General features: G+C 32.8%; 1 protein-coding gene across 4 annotated transcripts in view; it reads left to right on the top strand.

The window, feature by feature from the left end:
* Nucleotides 1-25,717, top strand: part of LOC134704857 (uncharacterized) — a 111,134-nt gene that overhangs the window by 71,465 nt on the left and 13,952 nt on the right. For 2 of the 4 annotated variants that reach the window (XM_063563639.1, XM_063563638.1), the window contains exons 2-5: nucleotides 1,630-1,767; nucleotides 4,532-4,717; nucleotides 14,984-15,136; nucleotides 25,526-25,652. In XM_063563639.1, coding sequence (XP_063419709.1) covers nucleotides 4,622-4,717; nucleotides 14,984-15,136; nucleotides 25,526-25,652 — 376 coding nt within the window. In that variant the 5' untranslated portion in view covers nucleotides 1,630-1,767; nucleotides 4,532-4,621. Of the gene's footprint in view, nucleotides 1-1,629; nucleotides 1,772-4,531; nucleotides 4,718-14,983; nucleotides 15,137-25,525; nucleotides 25,653-25,717 lie in introns of all 4 variants that reach the window. The other 2 variants (XM_063563640.1, XM_063563641.1) reach the window with 2 other exon arrangements.

Below are 25,717 nucleotides of genomic sequence, written 5' to 3'. Positions count from 1 at the left end.
TGAAAACATTTTAAGCTGGAATTGCTTCCCTTAAAATCAAGAGCAAAAATAATTTAGATGATGAATTCAATTAAAGTATGCATAAATTTTTTCGGTATGTGTTCAGTACTAGCTGCTGTTTGCACAAATTGTTTCGAATATCAATATCAAATCAATTTCAGTATATATCATAAATGAAAGGATAAAAAGTGGATGTTTTTCATATGAAAGTGTATGTAACATATCAATAGGAGTTGCTTCCCTTAGCCACAGAGAAATGTTATTTTGATACATGTATATTGTCTTTTTTTTATTGTTATGTTGCATTTTTCTGTCATCATCTGTGTATAATGTTTAAAATCAAATTAGTGATATAGAAAATAGCCCAGGAAATATCAAAATACAAAAGGTATAGATAGCATATGCCAATCAACTTATATTATATAAATACAGTAATACTTTTCTTATAAATGCTGTTTACAATATTTCCAAGTAATATGATACTTAAAATAGAAAAGATATAAATATAGCATGGCATTTCTACTAAGCTCGTATATTATAAATTTGTAGATGTCATCATTATGTCTATTTCACTACCTTTAATGTTTGCACAACAAACACATTGTATATTGTAAAAATAAATAGTATTCGCTATGTTTTTCAAAATTTCTTTTGGTTCTATACACTGTGCACCACACTATTTATATACTCGAGTCCTTATATGCTTCTCTTTTAGGTGCATGAGCAAGTTATTATTCTTCAAGATATACCTTTCCTGTTCTAAATATAATAATGAAATTTACTTAAGTGAGTTTGTGTCCATGTGTAGGGGAGATAATCAACACTAATTATCTCCCCTGTCCCAAGTACTATTGTTTAGACAAAAAGCAAAATAGTAAATTCTAATAATATTAAAAAAATCATACAAGTGATAAAATAATGAATTATTTTACGGATAGTATTATTACATTCTATCTGAGCACACACATACATATGTTTCTGAAGCTATCCTTCCAACTATGCTAATTGAGTTTTCTATTTAGTTACAAGCTCAAAACATTTTTTTTTTAAAAAAAGCGCAATATGATGGTTTTCAAGTATTATCTCATCTAGTAAACATTTCAACTTGGAAAAGAATTTTTATCTTATTTATGTAATATGAATTTATGTCTGTTAAAAATTATTGTTTCTTTTCGAATAAATATATATCATCATGCTCATGTAAAGTTGTAAAGGGTTTTATTCTTCAAAAAATAAAATAAATATAGAAAATATAGTATGGTGATAAAGAATATTTTATAAAAAATAGAGATATAATGTGTGAAGTACATATATTTATAATTGAAATAAAGGTTCATACCAACAGTCTTTTGATAGTAAAGGTAAGTTAATATTGTTAATATTTTGCTGATCTAACATCCAAGGAAACTGTTAGGTAGTTTGCAACTGCACATATTAATTCTGGCGATGTCAAGAGGGTTTTAAATTGTTCTTCGTCACTTAGTTCTTGTAAGTCAATGGTAAGATTCTGATTGGCAATATATATTTATTGTACCTTGTTGATGTAAGCCTTTTACTTGAGAACCCTTAAGAAAATTCGTTGTACCTAATGAAAAAAACCGACTATTTATTGATGTATTTTTTTTAAAGGTACATTTAACGAGAAAAGAAAGAACTTCTACTATCAGCTAAGAGAGGGAACTAAAATCAGTTTTTTGTAAAATCTGAAAACTGGAATTACAACCTTATTATGATGATGGCCGGCAACCGCCATCAGAACATGCAGATGTAGGTATAAATACGTAATTTGTTAATAAAAAACGATAACATAAGACAATCGCATTGTGTATGAATCAAACTTAACAGAATATTTTCGTGGATGAAATAAAAAATGATAAACTCAACTTGGGTTTTAATCAAAGAAAAGATGTGATTATTCCCGAGTGTTCTCAACTGGACTTTTCTCATGAAATATTGATTGTCTGATTAGTATTTGCTTTCTTTTGCCTATGCACAATAAGCCTATGTCTCGGCGATCTCGTGAAATAAATCGATTGACAACTTGTTGCTCGAAGAATGTAATACCGGCGTCACGCATTGGCGTATAGTCCGGCGTGCACGAAACGTACAGAGAAAATTGACAAAGTCGATATACGTTAGTTGCTATATTGGGCAATAGGTATGGAATGATGGTAAGGTGTATATGTGTAGCAGGCAGATGTCATCTGACCTTGACCTCATTTTCATGGTTGAGTGGTCAAAGTTAAGTTTTTGAGTTATTTTAATGGTCTTTTTATCTAATTCTATATGTCATAGGTCAACTCTTTTGTGTATGATATTATTAGCTCACCTGGCCCTGGCGTCTGTCGTCTTTAACTTTTACAAAAATCTTCTCTAAAACTACTGGGCCAAATTGATCCAAACTTGGCCACAATCATCATTCAGGTATCAAGTTTAAAAAATGTGTCTGGTGACCACGACAACCAACCAACCAAGATGGCCGCCATGGTAAAATGCAGTTTTTTGCTTATAACCCAAAAACCAAAGCATTTAGAGCAAATCTGACAGAGGGTAAAATTGTTTATAAGATCAAGATCTATGTGCCCTGAAATTTTCAGATGAATCATACAACCTGTTGTTGGGTTGCTGCCCCTGAAAAGGAAATTTTACTGTTTTTGGCTATTATCTTCAATATTATTATAGGTAGAGATAAACTGTAAACAGCAATAATGTTCAGCAAAGTAAGATTTACAAATAAGTAAACATGACCGAAATGTGCAATTGACCCCTTTAGGAGTTATTGCCCCTTCATAGTCAATTTTTAACCATTTTTCGTAGATCTTAGTAATCTTTTATGTAATAGGTCAATCAAATTTAGTGTATGAAAATATTTTATGATCTACATTTCAGTGACGCAAGTTTTGTTTGACCTTGACCTTATTTTCATGGTTCATTGTTCAGTGTTAAGTTTTTGTGTTTTTGGTCTTTTTTAGCTCACCTGGCCTAAAAAGGCCAAGTGAGCTTTTCTCATCACTTAGCGTCCGTCGTCTGTCGTCGTTAACTTTTACAAAAATATTCTCTAAAACTACTTGCCCAAATTAAACCAAACTTGGCCGCAATCCTCATTGATGTATCTAGTTTAAAAATTGTGTTTTGTGACCGGGCAAACCAACCAAGATGGCAGCTATGGCTAAAAATAGAACATAGGGGTAAAATGCAGTTTTTGGCTTATAACTAAAAAACCAAAGCATTAAGGGCAAATCTAACAAGGGGTTAATTTGTTTATCTGCTCAAGATCTATCTGCCCTGAATTTTTTAGATGAATCGGACCACTCGTTGTTAGGTTGCTGCCCCTAAATTGGTAATTTTAAGGAAATTTTGCTGTTTTGGGTTATTATCTTGAATATTATTATAGATAGAGATAAACTGTAAACAGCAATAATGTACAGCAATTTAAGACTAAAAAATAAGTCAAAATGACCAAAATGGTCAATTGAGCCCCTAAGAAGTTATTGTCCTATATAATCAATTTTTAACAATTTTCATAAAATTTGTAAATTTTTACTAACATTTTCCACTGAAACTACACGGACAAGTTCATTATAGATAGAGATAATTGTAAGCAGCAAGAATGTTCAGTAAAGTAAGATGTACTAACACATCACAATCACCTAAACACAAGTTTGTTATGAACTGTCTGCGTCCTTTGTTTAATTCAAATATACCCAGGTGAGCGACACAGGCTCTTTAGAGCCTCTAGTTTCTTAAACTGTAAGTAATAGATCAACTACATGTACATTTGTTGTATGGAAGCATTGTTAGCTGTATATGTCTGCCTGACAAGGTTCATCTGACCTTGTAAGCAGCAATAAGATATTTCACGGTTAAGTCTGTACCAGATTACTAGTAATAAACTCATATGGAAGCTTAAGTATTTTTGGCGTACGTAAGTTGTTAAAGCGGCCGACCAGGGAATCATCTTGATATGACAACAGTGTCCTGACCATTGGTTAATTGTTCTCATCCAGGTCTGATATATAAGCATTAATTTAACTATGTGTACATGCCGGTTGATGTTTATTTGACTTTGACCTCATTAATTTAATTGGTAGTTATGTCAACTTCTCTGAGTCAATTAGTAAACGGTGGCGGATCCAAAGTGGGATTGGGTTCATGTTTAAATATGCTTCAGTAATTCCCTTTTCTTTTGTATATATATATATATATATATATAATCAGAAGTCCCTTACTAGTCTATACAGGTGGATATAGTGGGCCCTTTCCTGGGAAAATTTGATTGCAGATTATATAGGGAATCACTGAAGCATGACTGGAACGCCCCCTCTTTTAGAATAGTCAGAGGGCCCCCACGTATGAAAAGTTCTAGATCCGCCACTTGTATAGTAAATCACTTCTGTTTTCTGTTATAATCCACTACATTTCCCACAAAAGGATGGAGCCCTAGCCCCATGAATCCGCCTATGATGTAAGCAATAGGCAACTATATTGGGTGTATGGTATGATTGTAATGAGTACTCTTTTGTCTTTAAAGGATTGTCTCACGTTGGCAACGTAAACTTGGAGCTATAAGTTTCGGGGGATAACTGTATATAGTAAAGCATGAAGTAATGATCGTCTCTTTATGATAAGAATTAAAAAAAAAAGACAGCTAGACATACCAGCTTGTACACGCTGGACTATAATTTACACGCCTTTCAGCCTAATATTCCAACTGGTGGTAAGTTAATTTAAATAAGGAACAATGAGACACATATAGGTTTTTTTGATGAATGTTACTGAAATTCTTCTGCAAATACAGGGCTACTCGATATTACCAGTAGAAAGACCCCAATAGATATACATTGTAAGAAGATGTGGTAAGCATGCCAATGAGACTGTTATCCATTCAAATCACAATTTTCAATTATCTTTATTTTCTACGGAAGATTGGCTGTCAAAATGCTAACATTTCAATTTCCAATAACAGTTAACAGCAAATAGATTCTCACAATAACAGATAACAAAATAGATAAAACTCCTATAACAGCTAACAGAGAATAAGACAATAACAGCTAACAGTAAATTTATTTTCAGAATAACGGATAACAAAGAATTAAAATGCCCCATAACAACATAACAGTTAAACCCCTTGCCCCCCTCTTGAATGCCCTCGATGAAGGTGCTTATGGAAAATACATCTTTGTTGATTTCTTTGTATTGTCTTGTCTTACTCCGGTACTATAGAATTTGTACACGTGTTCAAATGCCGTAATAAAGATTTGTTCAGAGTTAAATTTAAAATACTGGTAGATAATTTATTTTTGTCTCGGATTCATGAGGGTCTTCAATTGTATATTGTTTAAATTTTTTAGCCCTTTATTCCGCAATTTTTGTCAACACTTGCCCTAAGCCCTGAGCCCCAAAGCTGCAGGGGAGTAGCCTGAAAAACCATTGGGGCTCAGGGCAAGTTCAGAACCCAGTTGGCATGCAAATGAATGAGACGGAATTACCAGAATTAGGAGTTGGAGAACAGAACAATGAAGCTACCAGAGATGGAGAAAGGCCAATATTTCAACCCTTAAATCTTATAAATGAACAATGTAGGGAGATCCTAAATAATGAATTGAATCGAACTGATTATTTTTTTTACAGTTTTTAGTATAGAGAAAAACTATGTGCATATAAAGTAAACTATGTGCATATAGAGAACAAGCATGTGCGTATAGAGAAATAGTAGGTGCATATATAGTAAAACTATGTGCATATAGAGAACAAGTATGTGCGTATAGAGAAAAAGTAGGTGCATATATAGTAAAACTATGTGCATATATAGAAAAACTATGTGCATATAAAGTAAACTATGTGCATATAAAGTAAACTATGTGCATATAGAGAAAAAGTATGTGCATATATAGAAAAACTATGTGCATATATTGAAAAGTATAAGCGTATCTAAAAACAAGTACACATAAGGCAGCTACGGCGTTCCATATATGTCTGATTCATGTTATGTAATGCATATGGTGTACTTTTTTTGGAATATTTATAATGTTACACGCAGTGGAGACGAGTTACGGGGTGTATAATATTTTGTACACTCCTCCTTCATCGCCAATAGATATATATATATATATATAGATGAAGATGTGGTGTGGTGTGAGTACCAATGAGACAACTCTCCATCCAAATAACAATGTATAAAAGTCCGATGTGTATTTTTTTGTCCAGTGTTAGTAATTTTTTTTAACCATTTTCGTTCGTTCTTTGATGCTATTACAATGTACTTTCTAATTTATCTCTTTGTACCAGTCGTTCAAGTTTAAGTAAAAGTTGTGCGTTAAGGATCATTTAACGTGACATGTAATCAAAATAATTTTATTATGGTGTATGACTATAATAGTTAAAATATTTGAGAAATATGTTTTTTTTAACTCCTGGATTGTTGTTAAAACAGCTATCACGGATTTATAAATATATATCGTTAGAAGTTGCTGCTATTATGAATACTTCACATAGTTTTATAGTAATGTTTGATAAAACTTTTTAAATAATTCTGATTCCCTTTTTGTAACTTATTTTTAATATTAAGTTGACGGGGAAAAGAAACAAAAACACAAAACACATATCACACAGAAAACCAGACCGTACCAGCTTTGTTTCGTATGTTATTTGTTACAAGGGAGAACTCTCCCATCAAATCATAGAAGCATATAAAATATTCGTCAACTCCCTACTAACAACATTTGAAGAAAACCAAATCGGAGCCACCATTGGCTCAATATACTGTGTTATTCCAACTGTTGCTGATGAAGTCACATTAATTACAACCGACCCATATGAACTTCAGACCATGCTGGATATCCAATCGAGTTTTGCAAACAAGAACAGATACGAAATAAGTGAACAAAAGTCTGTGGTACTTACCTTTAACGATTCTTCAGAATGTAATTGGCATTTAAATGGCAAACTTATGGCTACCCCAACGTCATCAACACATCTAGGAATTGAGAGGGACAATACCTCAAATACAGGCACAAAACTAGTCGTAAAAAAGCGGATCATTACAGCAAGGAGAACAGTATATGCACTGATGGGTGCAGGTCTTCACGGACTTAACGGAGTAAACCCAAAAGCTGCAATTCATCTGATTCAAACATACGTTCTACCTCGATTGTTATATGGTCTTGATGTCATCACACTTACTACTGAAGACATGAAAAACCTCTCCACTTATTTTCGGAAACTCTTGCGACAAATTCAACACTTGCCAGACAGAACTGCAAACGTAGCTTCACATCTTCTTCTTGGACGGATTACCATTGAATCAGAAATACATAAACGAATACTGAAAACTTTTGGAAATATCATAAGAAATGAAAACTCAATTGAAAGAAAATTAGCTATCAGACAGCTAGCAACAAAATCTCTACAATCTGGTAGCTGGTTTACAAAAACTGTTGAAATTGCCAATATATATGACCTTCCGTCGCCATATGATATTATAGATAACCCACCCGGGAAACAACTTTGGAAAAACCTGGTAAATAAAACCGTCAATGATCACTGTATAAAACAAATGATAAATGAAGCAAAATCGAAATCTACTCTGTCTCGCCTAAATTATGAAAATGTCAAAGAAGGGAAAATACATAACATATGGAAAAGCTGTGGCACAAATCCATATGCCATCACATCTGCCTCCTTAAAGGCAAAGTTAGCAACAGGGACAATATACCTGCAATATCATCGAGCTAAATTTAGCAATGGACGTGTGTCGCCTATTTGCCAGTTATGTGCAGAGGAAGAAGAAGATATACTTCACTTCATATTAAAGTGCGCTAAGCTACAATATATAAGAGATGATTTTCTACATATGATAGGCGAGGTATTGACAGAAAACCTAGAGGATCAAGATCTTATCCAAGAATTAATAACCAATGACGAACATTTGTGTCAGCTAGTTATTGACTGCTCAAAATTTAGATTTTTAAATGAGAATGCACAGAATAGAATAGAAACATTATCGAGAGGTCTGTGTCATAAATTATTCCAGCAACGGGCAATATTAATTGAACAGTGATTAAAAGCGTGTAATACCGAGCTGAAAAGAAGGGTCATACCAAAAGATAGAACATTTTGTTGTATATAGTGTATTTACATTTTACCGTTTTTAATATGAAAGAAGCAACTTTTATATTTGAATGATGGATGACTTTTTATGCATACCAGAATAGTGTAAATATTGGTGATAGGGTCACATCCCCCAGAGGAGATAAATTAATATCTCTTTTATAGTTTTAAAGGTTTTATATATCTTTTAAACATAATCTTGAGGATTTTAACCGCGAGTGATATTACACCGATTCTAGGATTGGTGGTTCTCCTGACATAGGAGGGAGTTGCAGTACAGGTAAACAGGTAAACGTTATAAGTGGGAAAATGGCAGGATCATAACAAAATAAAGGATTTCACACCTGTAAAATTGCTGGAATAGCATGACTTCTGTAGGTTGGACTCTCTATATCTTTTCTAACTAAATCAACAACTTCCAAGATCTTAATGCTTGGCATTCTGTATCGCTCAATCAGCTCAACATCTGTCATATAGTCGATTGGGTTGTTCCGATCACGGAAAATACGCGGCCTCCTCTCTTTCCTCTCTTCTTGTTCTAGCAAAGCCATGAACGCAGCCATAGTTGCTAAAAATGACACGTATTATTTCCCGTTTTATTAAAGTTTCCGATTTACGACTGCTTAAACCCAGTCGGGAATTTGCGACCAATATTCCTCGTAGGTCGTAAATCGTAAATATTTGTGAAACGGTCGCATATCGTTAAAATGGTCGTACGACCTTTTTCACGATTTACGACCCTTTGTGAAACGGTGGCCAGAGGAACGCTAAGCAATCGTTAAACGCGCGTTGCATAAGTTTGAAGTACGTCAAAATACAAAGGTATACGCTTGGTGAACGCTATTACTAGGGGAAATTTTTATGTAGCATAAAAAAAAATATCCAGCTCAAGCGTGTGTCTAGCGTATACCTTTACGCTACATACACGTTATACATACGCTACAGATAAGTTTGAGACACGTGTAGGGTACGTTGTATACGCTTCGAGATCGTCCGACTTTAACTGAAACGTATGCGAGTGTTTTTGTCACAAACACTCCATAATAGAACGTCCAAGATACGACTGGGACGCGTCTCAAATACGTTCAAGAAACGTTATTCCTTCTTATCGGACAATAGATGAATTATCACGTTGTGATTGGTTAAACGCCGTCACGTGATGACCCCCCTATGAGACCGTAGGGGGTTAGTAGGTTTCATAGGGGGTTCATGACGCGTTAATGGCGACGTCATCTATTAATGTTGTTGCGTTTCATTGTTTATTTTACAACAAAACAACGCAGAAAAAGTCCAGCGTCCGATAAATTCGTTATACGGTTAACTACTGACCCCCTACGGATCCATAGAGGGTGAATAAAATTCACAGGGGACTCGGCCTCCGGCCTCACCCCCTATGGATTTTACTAATCCTCTATGGATCCGTATGGGGTCAGTAGCGAACCATATAACTTATAGTAGTGTGCATTCCATCGTCGTTAGACAAACGCCAGGGATACGTAACAATACGTTTTTTGAACGCCCTATAAACGCTTAGGAACGCTTATCGTACACCTAATACACGCTTAGAGCTCGTTAAGGTGCACACGTTACAGATATGAATGACAGGTTGAATGCATCCAAAATTACTAGTAATTTAAATGTTACCGTTATTAATGAAAATCGAGACACTGACGGGAGAGAAATTCTGCTCAATATATAAATCAACGACACAATATTCACGTTGGTATGTATATATGCAACAATTTATAAAGCATCTAAAAATACGTTTTATTTAAAAGTAAGTGATAAAATAACAAAATTTTGAATCAGTATACCGATAGTTAGGGGAGATTTCAATGATACTTTAAATGTTATCGATAGAAAAAAACACCACAAAATAGCCAGATTTCAAAACTAGTAAATAGTTTGAAATAAATTTTAAAATCAAACAAACTAATTGATATTTGGAGATGTTTAAATCAAAACGTTGACGGTTCAACAATTTACATGGCGAAAGAGAGATAAAACTCAGGCAAGTAAAATAGATATGATAGCAATTGACTCTTTAATAAGTCATTAGTATATAGAATTGTAAAATTAAACCAGCTGTAATTAATTCTACGGATCATCAAAGCGTTTTCTTAAGTATTAGAACTGGTGTGTTAGAAAGAGGAAAGGGATATTGGAAGATTATCAACTCTATTTTGATAGAGGAAAAATACAAAGAGCTAATAAGTAATCTTTATTACCACTGTGTATCATCGCCACCGGAAATTGGGTACTAACGAAGCGGAGAGAAATAGAAAAAAATGTAAACAAGTTAAGAATTCATTCAATTTAAAGCATTTCCACTCATTGGATGAGGGTGTCGCTTAAGAAATGATTTTCTCATATATAATCCTTAAAATTATTAGTCCGATAAGTACAAAATTAATACCAGATATTGTGTAATACTCCAAAACGTGTCACTTAGTACCGGAAAATTTCGAGGTCGATCGTCCTCTGTCGCCCCATTCTCAAGATATTGAACTGTTTTTCATTATTTTTCCAGACACGTTTTTAGAATATTATAGTGTGGCATCATATTTACTGAAATTTGTTGCCAAAAAGATGTATTTTAAAGAATATAGACCATGAAAAATAAATTATAGGGTACGGCAACTTGCTCGTGTTGACAAATTTACTGTATGGCAACTTGTTTTCAACTGTATGGCAACTTGCTAATTTTAGAATATTTATTTACCGTCCTTTCAAAGAAAATAAAGCATGAAGTTTAAATATCTAAAGGGAGGGTGCCTTTTTATGTTACACTGCTTTTGTACTTTTCAAGGTTTTGTTAAAACTGTTATTTGAGATAAATTTAAACTGTTAACTGTTTTCGAGACACTGTCTGTAATCTGTTCTGTTAAAATTTGCAATGTTGTTAACTGTTTATTTGAAATTGGGATTCATTTCATCTGTTACTTTTAACACTGGTTTGAAATCATTTTCTATGTTAACTGATTGATGTTCACTGTTATTTACAAGAATTACATTAAAATTTGCTGTCCATCTCTTTCTTTACGTTGCTTCCACAAAGGAGTGACATAAACAGCATATACATGTATGTAACTGTCTTTAAAAATCTTTGAATATAGTAACTCCTTGATAAAATGGAGAATAGAAATGAGGAAAATGTCAAAGAAACAGAATCCCGACCAAATAGTAGAAAACAACCCAACACAGCGAGAAAATTGTGCACTAGGGTGGGGGTGGCAATACACAGATAGAAAAAAAAACTTTAAATTGACACTCATATTTTTTAAACACCCTCTTTTCCTTCCTTCCTTAGAACAAATAAGTCTTAATATTTGAGTTATGCATATGTATATTTATGGAAAGAGAATCGTCCATAGATTTGATTTCCAATAGTTATAATGGTGAAACATAATCTCTCTTGTTTGTGCAACCATGGCAATCAGCATTTATTTGATACCAAATATTGCTAAATAGGGGATAGAACATGTCACAAGGTCTTAATAAATTGGACCAAAGGAAAATTTCAATCAATTAGAGTGATACCTTTCCTGAGACCATAGACATATATCTATCAAGAGGTAATAAAAACGTATGCATTTCTGCTGTTTTTTTCCCATAAAATTGAATTGAAAAGATCGAGCGTAAAATCTTTGTTGAAAAACAATACAAAATTTCTAAATCTATTGCAATATAGATAGGTAAATATATGGACGGTCAAACTGAAAAATGGCTTATAAAACATGCTAAAAACAATCTAAATGTTTAAATAAAACCACTATGACGGCTATATCATTCTTCAACTATCTAAAAACAAATTTATTTTTTTAGAAAATTCACCATGGCCATAATGCGAAACTAAACTTGTGACTGTGTATTGGTATACCGGAAGCTGTCTCCTAAGTGAGCAATCATTTAACTACAAAAAGGGGGTAGATGTTCAATGTTTGTTTCCTGAAACATATAAATGAAACAAAATTAAAATAAAATAAATACAAGACTATATAGCCCGGGTTATGGACTCAAGTTGGATCAGGTGCAACAAATGCGGCAGTGTTAAGGGATATCTCAAGCCCCATTTATACGTCTAACCAATGTATTATTTCTGGACTCTATTTGTAATGTATCCTAAACTTTAAAAGGACGGGCTACTTCTTACCCAGCTAAAACCCTGGTTAGTCCTATGATGGAAATAATTCAGATGTATATGGAATGTTTGATAGGTTACATTAACCCGGAGTATACCTGAATGGAATTGTTAGAAATATAGTACCTTTTCAATTTGCAATTCGTAAAATAACTGAACAGTGTGGACTGGTAGAAGAGGCCGAAAAATTAGGACTTGGTTCTCAAATTGATGCTAAATGTGCTAGTCTAAGACTTCAGAAATGTAAAGATGGACCAAGGCTTGTTTTGTATCAGCTCAGAGATATTAATTGGGACTTGGAGATGAATGAGTGCTTCAACTTGTTACACCTTACATGTTACTTTCTGATTTAGACACTGGTTTTGATTTTTTCAAATAAAAATCAGTAAACTTTCGTTATTCCTTTTAATAAAATCATGTAAGCAATGAGTCGTATGAATACCCTGAGATGTAGCCATAACTTATGAGAGCCCCCGCCATAAAAAATAATGTTCGCGCCATATAGTATTCACTCATTCTTTTTGTTTGTTACACTTTCCTACGTCATGACGATGACGACGATAACTCAAGTTTGCTACGACTGATTGAAATAAAACATTTACTCAACAATACACATAACCAGAAGAAGCCTTCCTTTTGTAGTTTGAAGCATTTTCGAATTTCATAACATAATAGTCATTTTTCTTGGAGTCAATCTTTCCGTCTGCTTTTCCATCCGTTCAATTGTCTATTCATGTGTCAATAACAAATATGGTACTTTGTGTATTCTGAAAATTAGTCAGCTTTATAAAAGATTGCTTATAGAGCTCGGCATTTCTGCGACTTTGTACAGTGGTTTTCAAACTTTTAAATACATTAAAGATATGTACTTCCCCTTTTCATTGCTGTTGGGTTCGTTTGGAAAAAGTGTAAATTAAAGTTGCTGTTAAATGTTATCATCTAAAATGTTAACGAACACACTATCCCCCCCTTTCCCCATCTTAATTTGCATTAGGTAGAAATACCATTCGCTTTAATTAAACGATGAAAATTTAATACAGTAGTTTCTTAACTTTTCTTTTTACAAATGAATCATTTCAGAAATTAAATAATTAAACAATGTATTTAATCCAGCACATACTTTATGTGTCTGTCCGAATTCTCGATCCTGTGGTTCGGTGGTTGTCGTTGGTTCATCTCTATCATATTTGTTGTCTTTCATAAATTGTTTTGTTATGAGTTAGGCCGTTAGTTGTCTTGTTGAATCAATCCACATTTTTCGGTCGGTGCTTTTTATAGCCGACTATAAGGTACGAGTTTTCGTTGTTGAAGGCCGTACGATAGCATATAATTGCTTACATACACTTTATTTGATCCTGGTGGATAGTTATCGTATTTGCTATCATATCGCCACTGTTTGTATCTGAACAAAACCTAGCACCAACAAAATATAAATGTGCGGTTTATTTTATTGAACTTACAAAATTTCACCGAACAACAAATAAGACAACAGTCGTTAATAGTATATAATAACGATATATGAATGTATTTAGGATAAAAAGACCTTTTTGTACAAGGTCGAATAGCGGTACTCAACGACGGTTTCTGAACGGAATAAACGACATATATTTAATAATATTTGATAAGTAAGTCATTTTGTATATTTGTAATCCTGTAAAGCTTTGATATCAACAAAATATCGTCACTTGATATTATCGAAACAGTGATTAATTTCCTCTTGAAATTATGATATATTGCAAGACGCCATACAGACAAAAGTTGTTATTTTGCAATTCGCCGTACAACGTCCTGCAATTCGCCGTACAATAAACAAACAATGTTTTTGTCCATATTCTTTAAAATACATCTTTTTGGCAACAAATTTCAGTAAATATGATGCCACACTATAATATTCTAAAAACGTGTCTTGAAAAATAATGAAAAACAGTTCAATATCTTGAGAATGGGGCGACAGAGGACGATCGACCTCGAAATTTTCCGGTACTAAGTGACAAGTTTTGGAGTATTACACAATATCTTGTATTAATTTTGTACTTATCGGACTAATAATTTAAAGGATTATATATGAGAAAATCATTTTTTAAGCGACACCCTCATCCAATGAGTGGAAATGCTTTAAATTGAATGAATTCTTAACTTGTTTACTTTTTTTCTATTTCTCTCCGCTTCGTTAGTACCCAATTTCCGGTGGCGATGATACACAGTGATTACATTCCCATGCCAATATGAGTATACGCATATGGTCATGACCATACGCGTATGGTCCAAATACTCATATGGTCCGGAACATAACCTTGTAGCAAGCATACTTGGTGAATAAATATATAATGTCGTTAAAATAAACAAAAACAAAAACATTGTAAATATTTTAATATTTTGCACTGCTTTTAAATTATTGCCTTGTTTAATTCTAATTTGCCGAAAGCTTTTCCCTGGGTATATATAGTTACCTTAATAGTGCCACCTCAAGTTAATAATTATAATTCGGCAGCCTCACAGCTTTTATTTTGTACAGTCAATTCTAAAAATAAATATGTAAAGGGGAGCGAAGGAGTATCCTCTGTATGCATTGTTTACTAACCTATTAAATGATAACACACACATAGATATAGATTAATGCATATATTATAGATACATGTACATGTAGAGAATAAACTTTTTGGGAGCTTCGAACTAATCATTAATGTAAATATTGTTTGAACACACTGTTAAACTTTGCAACTATCTTTACAGGAGAGTACATTGGAGGGAATGAACATTGTTGATGAGGATGATGTTAAAATGAAACAATTAAAAGAAAATGATGGTAGTTCGACAGACTTTCATAGTGGACTTCTCGAGGAGGTCTATACACAAAACCACAGAAGGTACCGGAAGCGCATGCTGGTAAATATATATAAGCTATTTTAAATATTTGAAGTTCGTTTTATGAATGTGAAAAGAACCACAAATTGTGTCCATTTAATAGCATAGGATCAGATTCCCCTATGTTACACGTCATCTAATGAGATGCAGATTTTATAGCTATTCTTATCTCTGAAAACCCGGATGTTGCGGACAAACACTCAGCATGATTGTATTACTTTAACTTATAACATGTAGTAATGCATATCAATTTGTAAAATTTGAAAGTAAACATTTACATTGTGTTTAACTATATTAATATATAATGATTAAAAATAAATTAACAAAAAATCTTACAAAATGTACAGTTGAATAGATTTTTAGTGTTTTATATTAATTAAATGTACTTATATTATCAATCTTAACAATTTTTTCCTTATTCTAATTTTCCTCTTTAGAGAACAGGTTTTACTTTATTTTTCATTGTTGTATTTTTACCTGCTGGAAATGTAAACAATTAATTATACAGTCCATACTTCTATAATGAATAAGTTTCACAATAATTCTAATAAAAAGTATTCTCTGATTATTATATGATAATCACTGGCAGATTCAATTTTGAAGTATTTTTGTGTAGATTTTGGCATGGAAAGACAAATTTAACTTAAAATGAATTAATTCTAATTTGAAACACAATATAAGAATTAATGTTCAAAATATATGATTTTGGTCTTGGTTAAAAGGGTCTTTGAAAATATATATATGTATTTGATGGAATAAATTCTCTACATTCGATTGTCTCGCCGTGTCAAACATTAAAGTTGTCAAAGCCTACTTGAATTCGAATATTATAAAGTCTATATCGAAATATTTTTCAACAATTTTTGCACTTTGGTATGTTGAAAAAAAATCCAGCGCTATTAGGTGCTGTTGAAGCCCTTTTGATGTGATATGCGAATTTTACATGTTTTTGTACAATTTTTCATCAATCATGTTAATAGATATCTCAAACCAAAATCAAAAAATTAATTTCTATCCAGATTTTTTTAAAACTTAAACTTAAACTTCCAACACATTGTTGATTCGGTTGAAAAGGTCCTTCTCATACATTTTTGGGATGAATACTCAAAATCTGATAAAACATTTCAAAATTGCAGTTTTCTGTTGTCGTAAGTCAATTATTTATTTTTATTGAAAATGTCATTTTATTGTAAGAATCCTTAAGTACATAAACATGATAAATGGAGCTGTAAAACTTTGAATTTGAGTATAAAGAATAAAAAAACTATTTGAGAAGGACTCTTGTGTGAAATAGATTCAGAGTAAATTGATTCTGCGTACTTTCTTAATGAGTCTTATTGATAAAATTTTATACATTATGTATGTCATTTTCTATAAAATGCTGTTCTTTTGGGCTCTAAAACTATAAATATTCATCTTTAATATTCTTCCATGGTAAGTTAAAATAGGCTCGTATAGAAAAAGTTAAAAGAGAGTTTGTAGAAGATTTTGTTGCAAAGAGTACTTTTATTCTTCTTTTTATAGGGAATTATGTAAGAGGACTTTGAGTGGTTACATCTTTTCAAAGAGTACTTTCCATTACTATTTAAAACTAATATTTCAACCAAAAAAGAATATTCTTCGATACTTATTTTTTCTATATAGACAACAAGGTGTATATATTTGTTATATAAACATTCAGAAATGTTTCTAGTTATAAAAGAATGTTTAATCAGTCTTTACTAAATCATATTTAATTGAAATTGTAAAAGACCAAACAGTTTCGATTTCATATTTCCTATAGTAATTGTTTGTTTAATACAGTAACACTACTAGTAAGGGATAAGTTTGTCCGCAAGTGAGACTGATTAATCAGTGAGTAGATAAGGCTAACTATAAATAGAACAATCAGATAATCTGAACCTATGCTATTGCAGACGTGTTCCTGTATTTTAATAAATCAAAGTATATATATTCCAAAAAATTACATAGCACTTTATCACGTTAAATTTGATTACATATCTGGCTTAAATAATCAAGAATTCAATTATTCCTAGTTTTTTTTTTATATTTGCCCAAGGGAAATTGCTTTAGAAAATAATTATTATTAAATACTAAAAGTGTACTATTTTTTAAAGGAGTAGCTATATTCCCGAAGGGACTTCTGTTAGGCCCTAAAATATAGCGTCTTTACAAAGTTGCTATTTCATATATGTGTATATTAATTTCGGAAGTTTCTTATTACAAACATCGAATTAACATCTGTTTTTGTAGATGATGTTTATGGCGGTCATAGAGTTAGAACGGATCCGTGTAACTTATTAGCGTTTTTAAATAAACTAAATCTAAAGCCTCGGTCACACCTTACCGGATAGCTCGAACGGACGCCTAACGGATAAAAAAAAGTTATCCGTTGACAAAATTTTTATCCGTTGGGAGTCCGTTGGTGTACTAACGGACATGTAACGAATGCCTAACGGACACACAACGGACATTGAACGTACGTGAAACGGATACATACCGGACAGAACGGACGTCGAACGTACATCCAACGGACGAGTACCGGATAAAACGGACACCTAACGGAAGCGTAACGGATATAACGGATGAACAAAATAATCTGAAAATTAAAGGCAATAAACCATCTAAAAATTAAAGGCAATAAACCATCTAAAATTTAAAGAAATAAACCATCTGAAAATTAAAGGCGCGTCAGATGGACATGGTATCTAGTATATATGTTATAATATTTGCTTCTGGGAAAGTCTGGTCAGTATGACAGTTATCAAGGTCACACGTACTAAACAAATTGAACAATTTATCCGAATTTTTTTTTCGTTTCTTCATGAGTTGGTTATATAGACCAAAACTGCTTCGTCTTTCAGGACTAAGCCATGGTCGTGTCCACCATCTCCTTTGTCTTCTCCTTTCGACAGCTATAAGGTTTATATTTGCTATATTTAAGTTGAGTCTGGCCTGAATAAGAGCTGCTTGGTAGCGAAGACATGCTCTTACTCCAAAATCCATCACGGATAATAAATAGTCATGACACTCAAGAAAATCTAACATACCATATATTGGCATTTCTGACGCGAAATTTCAATTGGCATTTGTCCGTTTTACATCTAGTATTTTTGAATTTTATGCATTTCTAATGCATATTTTGTTTTTTATGTATATTATTTTACAACTTCTCTGTAACCTTTGTACTTGCATGGTTTTATGAGAATAAACTATCAGTAGGCATCCGTTTTATCCGTTATCCTTCCGTTAATGTCCGTTTCACATCCGTTTTATCCGTTAGGCGTCCGTTAGGCGTCCGGTAGACGTTCGTTAGTGAATTGGTCTACCGGATCTCCAACGGATGCATAACGGACACGTAACGGATACAAAACGGACGAGTACCGTACAAAACGGACGCCTAACGGACGTTCAACGGACATTTTATCCGTTGGCCGTCCGTTCAAAGTTTTGAACATGCTCAAAATTTTCCACCGGACAGAACGGACGTCAACGGATAAAACGGACACGCAACGGATATGGACGGACGCCTAACGGATAAGAACGGACGTCTAACGGACATCAACGGATTGAAAAAAAGTTATCCGTTAGGCGTCCGTTCGAGCTATCCGGTAAGGTGTGACCGAGGCTTTAAAGATGATACATTGAACACTGTAGTAAGATGTTTGACTGATTTTGTTTTAATTAAATATAAATGTAACAAAAAAATGTATTGCTGATAATATGAACACTTTTGGTTCTGTGTCATACTTTGATCCTTTACATTTATTTTTGGAAATATGTACTGATTCCATGTTCTGTTTGGGGAAAATGATCTTCTTGTTTTAATTTACTTTAAACTTGCTTTTAGTAGCTGTGAGTAATCTTGAATTGATAAGTTGCGGATTAAGCAAGTTTTATTTTCAAGCGATCATCTATTTGACAGGCCTGAAAACTCGTGTAAACATAGAAAAAAAAATAACACATGTCTTTAATAAGATCATTTTGTGTTTTAGAATTGAAAGTTTTTAACACCAATTTCTTATAAAAACACGACCTTTAACACAATTCTAAACACTTAATTCAATCTAAACATTGGTCCGAGAACACAGTTATTTCGTAACTGTTTTGCATTTCTTTTAGATAATAAATGTTTTAAAAAATCCCATCTACCCTGTCTCAATAATATTTGTACAGTGCGTTGGACTACTTGTGGGACAAATCATGTCAAAATTATTTAACACTTCATCATCTCTAACTCAAAAAACGGGCATTTTATGTTTAAGGGGCCTTGAAATCTTACGACAGCTTCAGAAATTCTAATTTTAACCTTTTTTCAGGTAAATAACTGCTTTACTTTGAAATTCATGAACCAAATTTGTTGACTGTCATTTCACCCCCTAAATTCTATTTGAAGCATAACACATGGAGAAATAAATTTGGAAGGGGTATACAAAAAAGAATGGCTAGTAACACACTGTCCGAACTATAAACTATATTAGAAAACAAAAATAAAAGTATGATAACTGTGTTCCCAGACCTGTTACGAAACTAAACATGATGAAAAATACAATATACATGTATTTAGAATAATGTTTTCGATTTAAGCAACATTTTTTTAGTTTATATGTAGTGAAGTATAACAATAACTCCAAGGTAAATTAAAATATGGAACCTCCATAATAGCTGACCAATCAAACGCTATCAATCAACGGAACAAAAAAATCTTCCATATGACTTTTATCTATTAGTCTCTTGTGGAGAGTTGTATCATTGGCAATCATACCATATCTTCCATATGACTTTTATCTATTAGTCTCTTGTGGAGAGTTGTATCATTGGCAATCATACCATATCTTCCATATGACTTTTATCTATTAGTCTCTTGTGGAGAGTTGTATCATTGGCAATCATACCATATCTTCCATATGACTTTTATCTATTAGTCTCTTGTGGAGAGTTGTATCATTGGCAATCATACCATATCTTCCATATGACTTTTATCTATTAGTCTCTTGTGGAGAGTTGTATCATTGGCAATCATACCATATCTTCCATATGACTTTTATCTATTAGTCTCTTGTGGAGAGTTGTATCATTGGCAATCATACCATATCTTCCATATGACTTTTATCTATTAGTCTCTTGTGGAGAGTTGTATCATTGGCGATCATACCACATCTTCCATATGACTTTTATCTATTAGTCTCTTGTGGAGAGTTGTATCATTGGCAATCATACCACATCTTCCATATGACTTTTATCTATTAGTCTCTTGTGGAGAGTTGTATCATTGGCAATCATACCATATCTTCCATATGACTTTTATCTATTAGTCTCTTGTGGAGAGTTGTATCATTGGCAATCATACCACATCTTCCATATGACTTTTATCTATTAGTCTCTTGTGGAGAGTTGTATCATTGGCAATCATACCATATCTTCCATATGACTTTTATCTATTAGTCTCTTGTGGAGAGTTGTATCATTGGCAATCATACCACATCTTCCATATGACTTTTATCTATTAGTCTCTTGTGGAGAGTTGTATCATTGGCAATCATACCATATCTTCCATATGACTTTTATCTATTAGTCTCTTGTGGAGAGTTGTATCATTGGCAATCATACCACATCTTCCATATGACTTTTATCTATTAGTCTCTTGTGGAGAGTTGTATCATTGGCAATCATACCACATCTTCCATATGACTTTTATCTAGTAGTCTCTTGTGGAGAGTTGTATCATTGGCAATCATACCACATCTTCCATATGACTTTTATCTATTAGTCTCTTGTGGAGAGTTGTATCATTGGCAATCATACCACATCTTCCATATGACTTTTATCTATTAGTCTCTTGTGGAGAGTTGTATCATTGGCAATCATACCATATCTTCCATATGACTTTTATCTATTAGTCTCTTGTGTAGAGTTGTGTCATTGGCAATCATACCACATCTTCCCTGTTATATATATATATATACGGAGAACAATTAAGAATTTCGAAAGATGTCTGTAAAGATGTTCATAGTAAAGAATCTCTGGCCTTTGTTAGTCTTGTATGATTTTTAAATTTTAGTCCATTTATTTGTTTTGGAGTTTAGTGTCAAGTGCATTTTCACTGAACTAGTACACAATTGTATTTAGGGGTAAGTTGAGTAAAGGCAAATAAAAGGCTCATTATTATTGAATAACCCAAGAAAGTACATGTTGCCGGTTAGAAGGTTGTGAAATTTTACTGCAACAAAAGTGAATCTTGATTGACAATATCTTAAGATTCAAGCAATCGACAAACCTAAAGCACGATTTATTTGAAGGGTTTGAAGTGACCTTATTCAAATATCAGGTTCAGTTATCCCTCAACAAATGAAAAACATTCAACCTATCATATACATTCAACACAAGTATCAATAATAAACAAATACACGTGGTAATGGTTACATAACTTTGATAAGTATTTGTTATATTTAACCAATATTCTAAGTCGACTCATATTTCCAGTAGACTGCTTATAGAAGTTTAGCTCTTAATTCTTTTTTTTTAGTTTTGGTAAAATTATTCGGGTAAAAAATGAAAAATATGCTAAAAAATTAGGGTCATATGAAACGAGTGAGTGGTGAAAAATGATGTTTGTCCAATTCTTGAACCAATGCATGTATATATACATCATAAACTTAGTCCTCTGTGCACGATTTTATCATTATTTTCGCAAATATATCATATTATCGCTATTTTGTGCATTTTTCCTTTGATCTTTTTTTGTGATAATTTTCATATCATGTTACTCGCTTGAGATGGAAAAATTATCGCTAGAAACTAAGGACGCCACGTGCGTTGTTAACGAAATTGACATTGAAATAGACAACGTCGTCATAGGTAAAATAGCGATAAACAGATTATCATTGGTCATCTCAACTCGATTGCTTTTCTCACTTTCGCTGTTCCAGCTCAAGCGAGAAAATCATTCTCGTTGAGATAATCAACGATAATCTATAATAATCGTCAATTTTTTTTTCTCTCTGTTTGTTATGATTTAACAAAAATGTCGTGTTTTGAAGCCGAGTTTTACCGATTGTCACCTTATAGTAAACAAATCACAAAAAGCATGGGTATTGAGCACGTGTTTAACATATATAATCAGATATTTGTTTTATTTCAATGCCAGATCAATGCGTATTGTGGTCACCGGATTTTTACGAGGAGGGTTACGCTCGGGTCACTATGCATACGGAAAATTTGTCGGCGAATTGCTTCCTAGAAGCAAGCAATTGAAAATAAGTGAACTTCTTCTAAATTTGGAACAATTAAAGAATTTTCCTCAGAAAAAAGTATATGTACATAAGTTGTATACTGAAACATATCCATTTAGTTATTACAAAACATATGCATATTTTTTTTTTAATTTGAGGTTTCTTATGACTTAAATAAGCAAAGCAAAATAAAAAAGAGATTTTAGTGATGGATTACATTATTTTCTATACTATAAAATTGAGAATGGAAATGGGGAATGTGTCAAAGAGACAACAACCCGACCAAATAAAAAAAACAAAAGCAGAAGGTCACCAACAGGTCTTCAATGTAGCGAGAAATTCCCGCACCCGGAGGCGTCCTTCAACTGGCCCCTAAACAAATATATACTAGTTCAGTGATAATGAACGCCATACTAATTTCCAAATTGTACACAAGAAACTTAAATAAAAATAATACAAGACTAACAAAGGCCAGAGGCTCCTGACTTGGGACAGGCGCAAACATGCGGCGGGGTTAAACATGTTTGTGAGATCTAAACCCTCCCCCTATACCTCTAACCGATGTAGAAAAGTAAACGCATAACAATACGCACATTAAAATTCAGTTCAAGAGAAGTCCGAGTCTGATGTCAGAAGATGTAACCAAAGAAAATAAACAAAATGACAATAATACATAAATAACAACAGACTACTAGCAGTTAACTGACATGCCAGCTCCAGACTTCAATTAAACTGACTGAAAGATTATGATTTCATCATATGAATATCAGGCACAATCCTTCCCGTTAGAGGTTTAGTATCATACCATCATAACATATATGAGAAGAACATAACCCCTGTCATGCCAACAACTGTTTTTAGAATAAATGTGTTTAGTTCCGACGCAAAGACCTTATCAGTGACTCAATATTAACGCCAAAATATGCAATCTTTAATGACTTGACAACAGTATCGTAATTATATCCCTTCTTAATAAGTCTATTCAAAGGTTTTGTAAGTTTCTGAGATGGATACTGACACCTTTGTGCTTTATAAGGAATATTTCCATAAAAAATTGGATGTGAAATACCTGGACGTATAAGAAGTCTGCATGTTGAGCTATATTTACGAATGATGTCTTTATACCGATGATAAAATTTAGTAAATGTTTTGACTAGTTTGTGATATCGAAAACCCTGGTGTGATACTTTTTCAGTAATACATAAATTTCTCTCGTTAAAATCTAAAACTTTGTTATATACACGAGCGAATCGTACAAGTTGAGATATATAAACACCGTAAGATGGTGACAAGGGAACGTCACCATCTAAAAACGGGTAATTAACGATAGGAAATGAAAAATCATCCCTTTTATCATAAATTTTAGTATTCAGCTTTCCGTTAGTGATATAGATATCAAGATCTAGGAAAGGACAGTGGTCATTGTTAGTATTAGCTTTATTTAAAGTAAGTTCAGCAGGATAAATTTCATTAATATACATACTGAAGTCGTCATTATTGAGAGCCAAAATATCATCCAAATATCTAAAAGTATTATTAAATTTGTTTATCAGATGTTGTTTTGATGGGTCTTTGCTTATTTTTGTCATAAATTGTAACTCATAACAATACAAAAAGAGGTCCGCAATAAGTGGTGCACAGTTAGTCCCCATTGGAATTCCGATAATCTGACGATATACGAAATCCCCAAAGCAAACAAAAATGTTATCTAGTATAAATTCAAGGGCATATATAGTATCAAAGCATGTCCAATTAACATAGTTTTTTTGTTTATTGCTACTAAAAAATGACCTTAAAGAGTTTGAACATTCACATTCTGACTTTTTGAATGCCCATTTAATGAGGTGTGTGAATGTTTTCTTAATGAGAATGTGAGACAATGTGGTATACAGGGTAGAAAAATCAAAACTTTGAACAGATTCAAAATCACCAATATAAACATGCAATTTATCAAGTACTTCCAACGAGTTCTTGACACTCCAAAAGTAATTTATTCCACTATTTTCGAAAGCCTTATTTGAACAATTTATTATAAGGTTTTTAATTGTACCAAGTGTGCTGGTAAGAAGAATAGACAATTAAGTAGTTGAACAATGGCTTGAAGACGAAATAAATCTATATTTGTAAGGGGTTTTGTGTAGCTTCGGAAGCCAATACATAGTTGGGACTTTCATTGTATTTGGCTCTGCTTGTAAAGCGGTGGCTAAAAGTTTATGTTTGTTACAGATTTCGTTTTCTGAAAATGGAGTCAGTTGGAATGTTGGTGAATTTGTGATTTCCTTTTTCAGAACCTCAATGTAAAGTTTACGTGAAACAATAATAATATTATAAGCAGCTTTATCGGCCGGGACAAAAACAAATTTCTTGGCTAGTTCTTTTAGTTTATAATTGATACGAGAAATAGATTTATTGTGGTTATTGTTAATAGTAAAATGTTCTTTAAAATGTTGAATACGTATATCAACTATCTTCATTACTGAATTAAAAAAAGACTCCAAAGATTTTTTGTCAGCTTTTTCCCGTTTTATCCATTTCATACAGTAAGTCGTGGATGATATTACGACACTCATTCCAATTAATAATTGACGGGGGATGACATTTAGGTCCTTTACTGAGGAATGATTTTAACTCTCGGTCTTGAACGATGTTAAGATCTCCTGTTACAACATGGGAAATGGGTCCATAAATATATTCGGAATTACTGCAATTACATGAAGTAGGTGTATTTTCACTGATATTAACATCTTTACACAATTGACTAAAATTAAACACAAATTTCCGGGTAGATTTCTTGTAAATATAACAAATAAAAGGTAGTTCAGTATTGTCAAAATATCCCGGAAGTTGTTCTTTAACAGAATGGTCGTTAAATATACCGGCAATATTTACAAAATCAAAGCCTTTATTGACATACTTAATCTTAATAAAATGTTTTTTATGATCTTCAGGGCGATCAATTTTGGGAAATAATTTAGAATAACAATATGCCATAATAATTTGAACAATTTCATACTGTTGGAGAATAACAATGATATATGTGAGCGAGAAAGTGTACTTCATGGCTAATAGTTTATTTACAAAAAAGTGACATTATGTTAATTTGATTACAGTGCGTAAATTCTACATTTTAGATTGTCATTTTAATAATACTTGTGATAGCGTAAATTCTACATTTTAGATTGTCATTTTAATAATACTTGTGATAGCTGCTGCTTCTGCTGTTGGAATAGTTGTCGGGAAAGCTTCTGATAGCTCTAACACTGAGACTAAGCCAAAGACCAAGAAAATTAAAGGTGACGAAACAGGTACGTTTGTCTTAGTCGTTTGATTCTTATTTTGTTGGCAAATCCATTGACATTTATGTGATCAA

The sequence above is a fragment of the Mytilus trossulus genome, chromosome 2 (assembly GCF_036588685.1).
Source record: "Mytilus trossulus isolate FHL-02 chromosome 2, PNRI_Mtr1.1.1.hap1, whole genome shotgun sequence".
Taxonomy (NCBI): domain Eukaryota; kingdom Metazoa; phylum Mollusca; class Bivalvia; order Mytilida; family Mytilidae; genus Mytilus; species Mytilus trossulus.
This window is presented reverse-complemented; position numbering and strand designations above follow the sequence as displayed.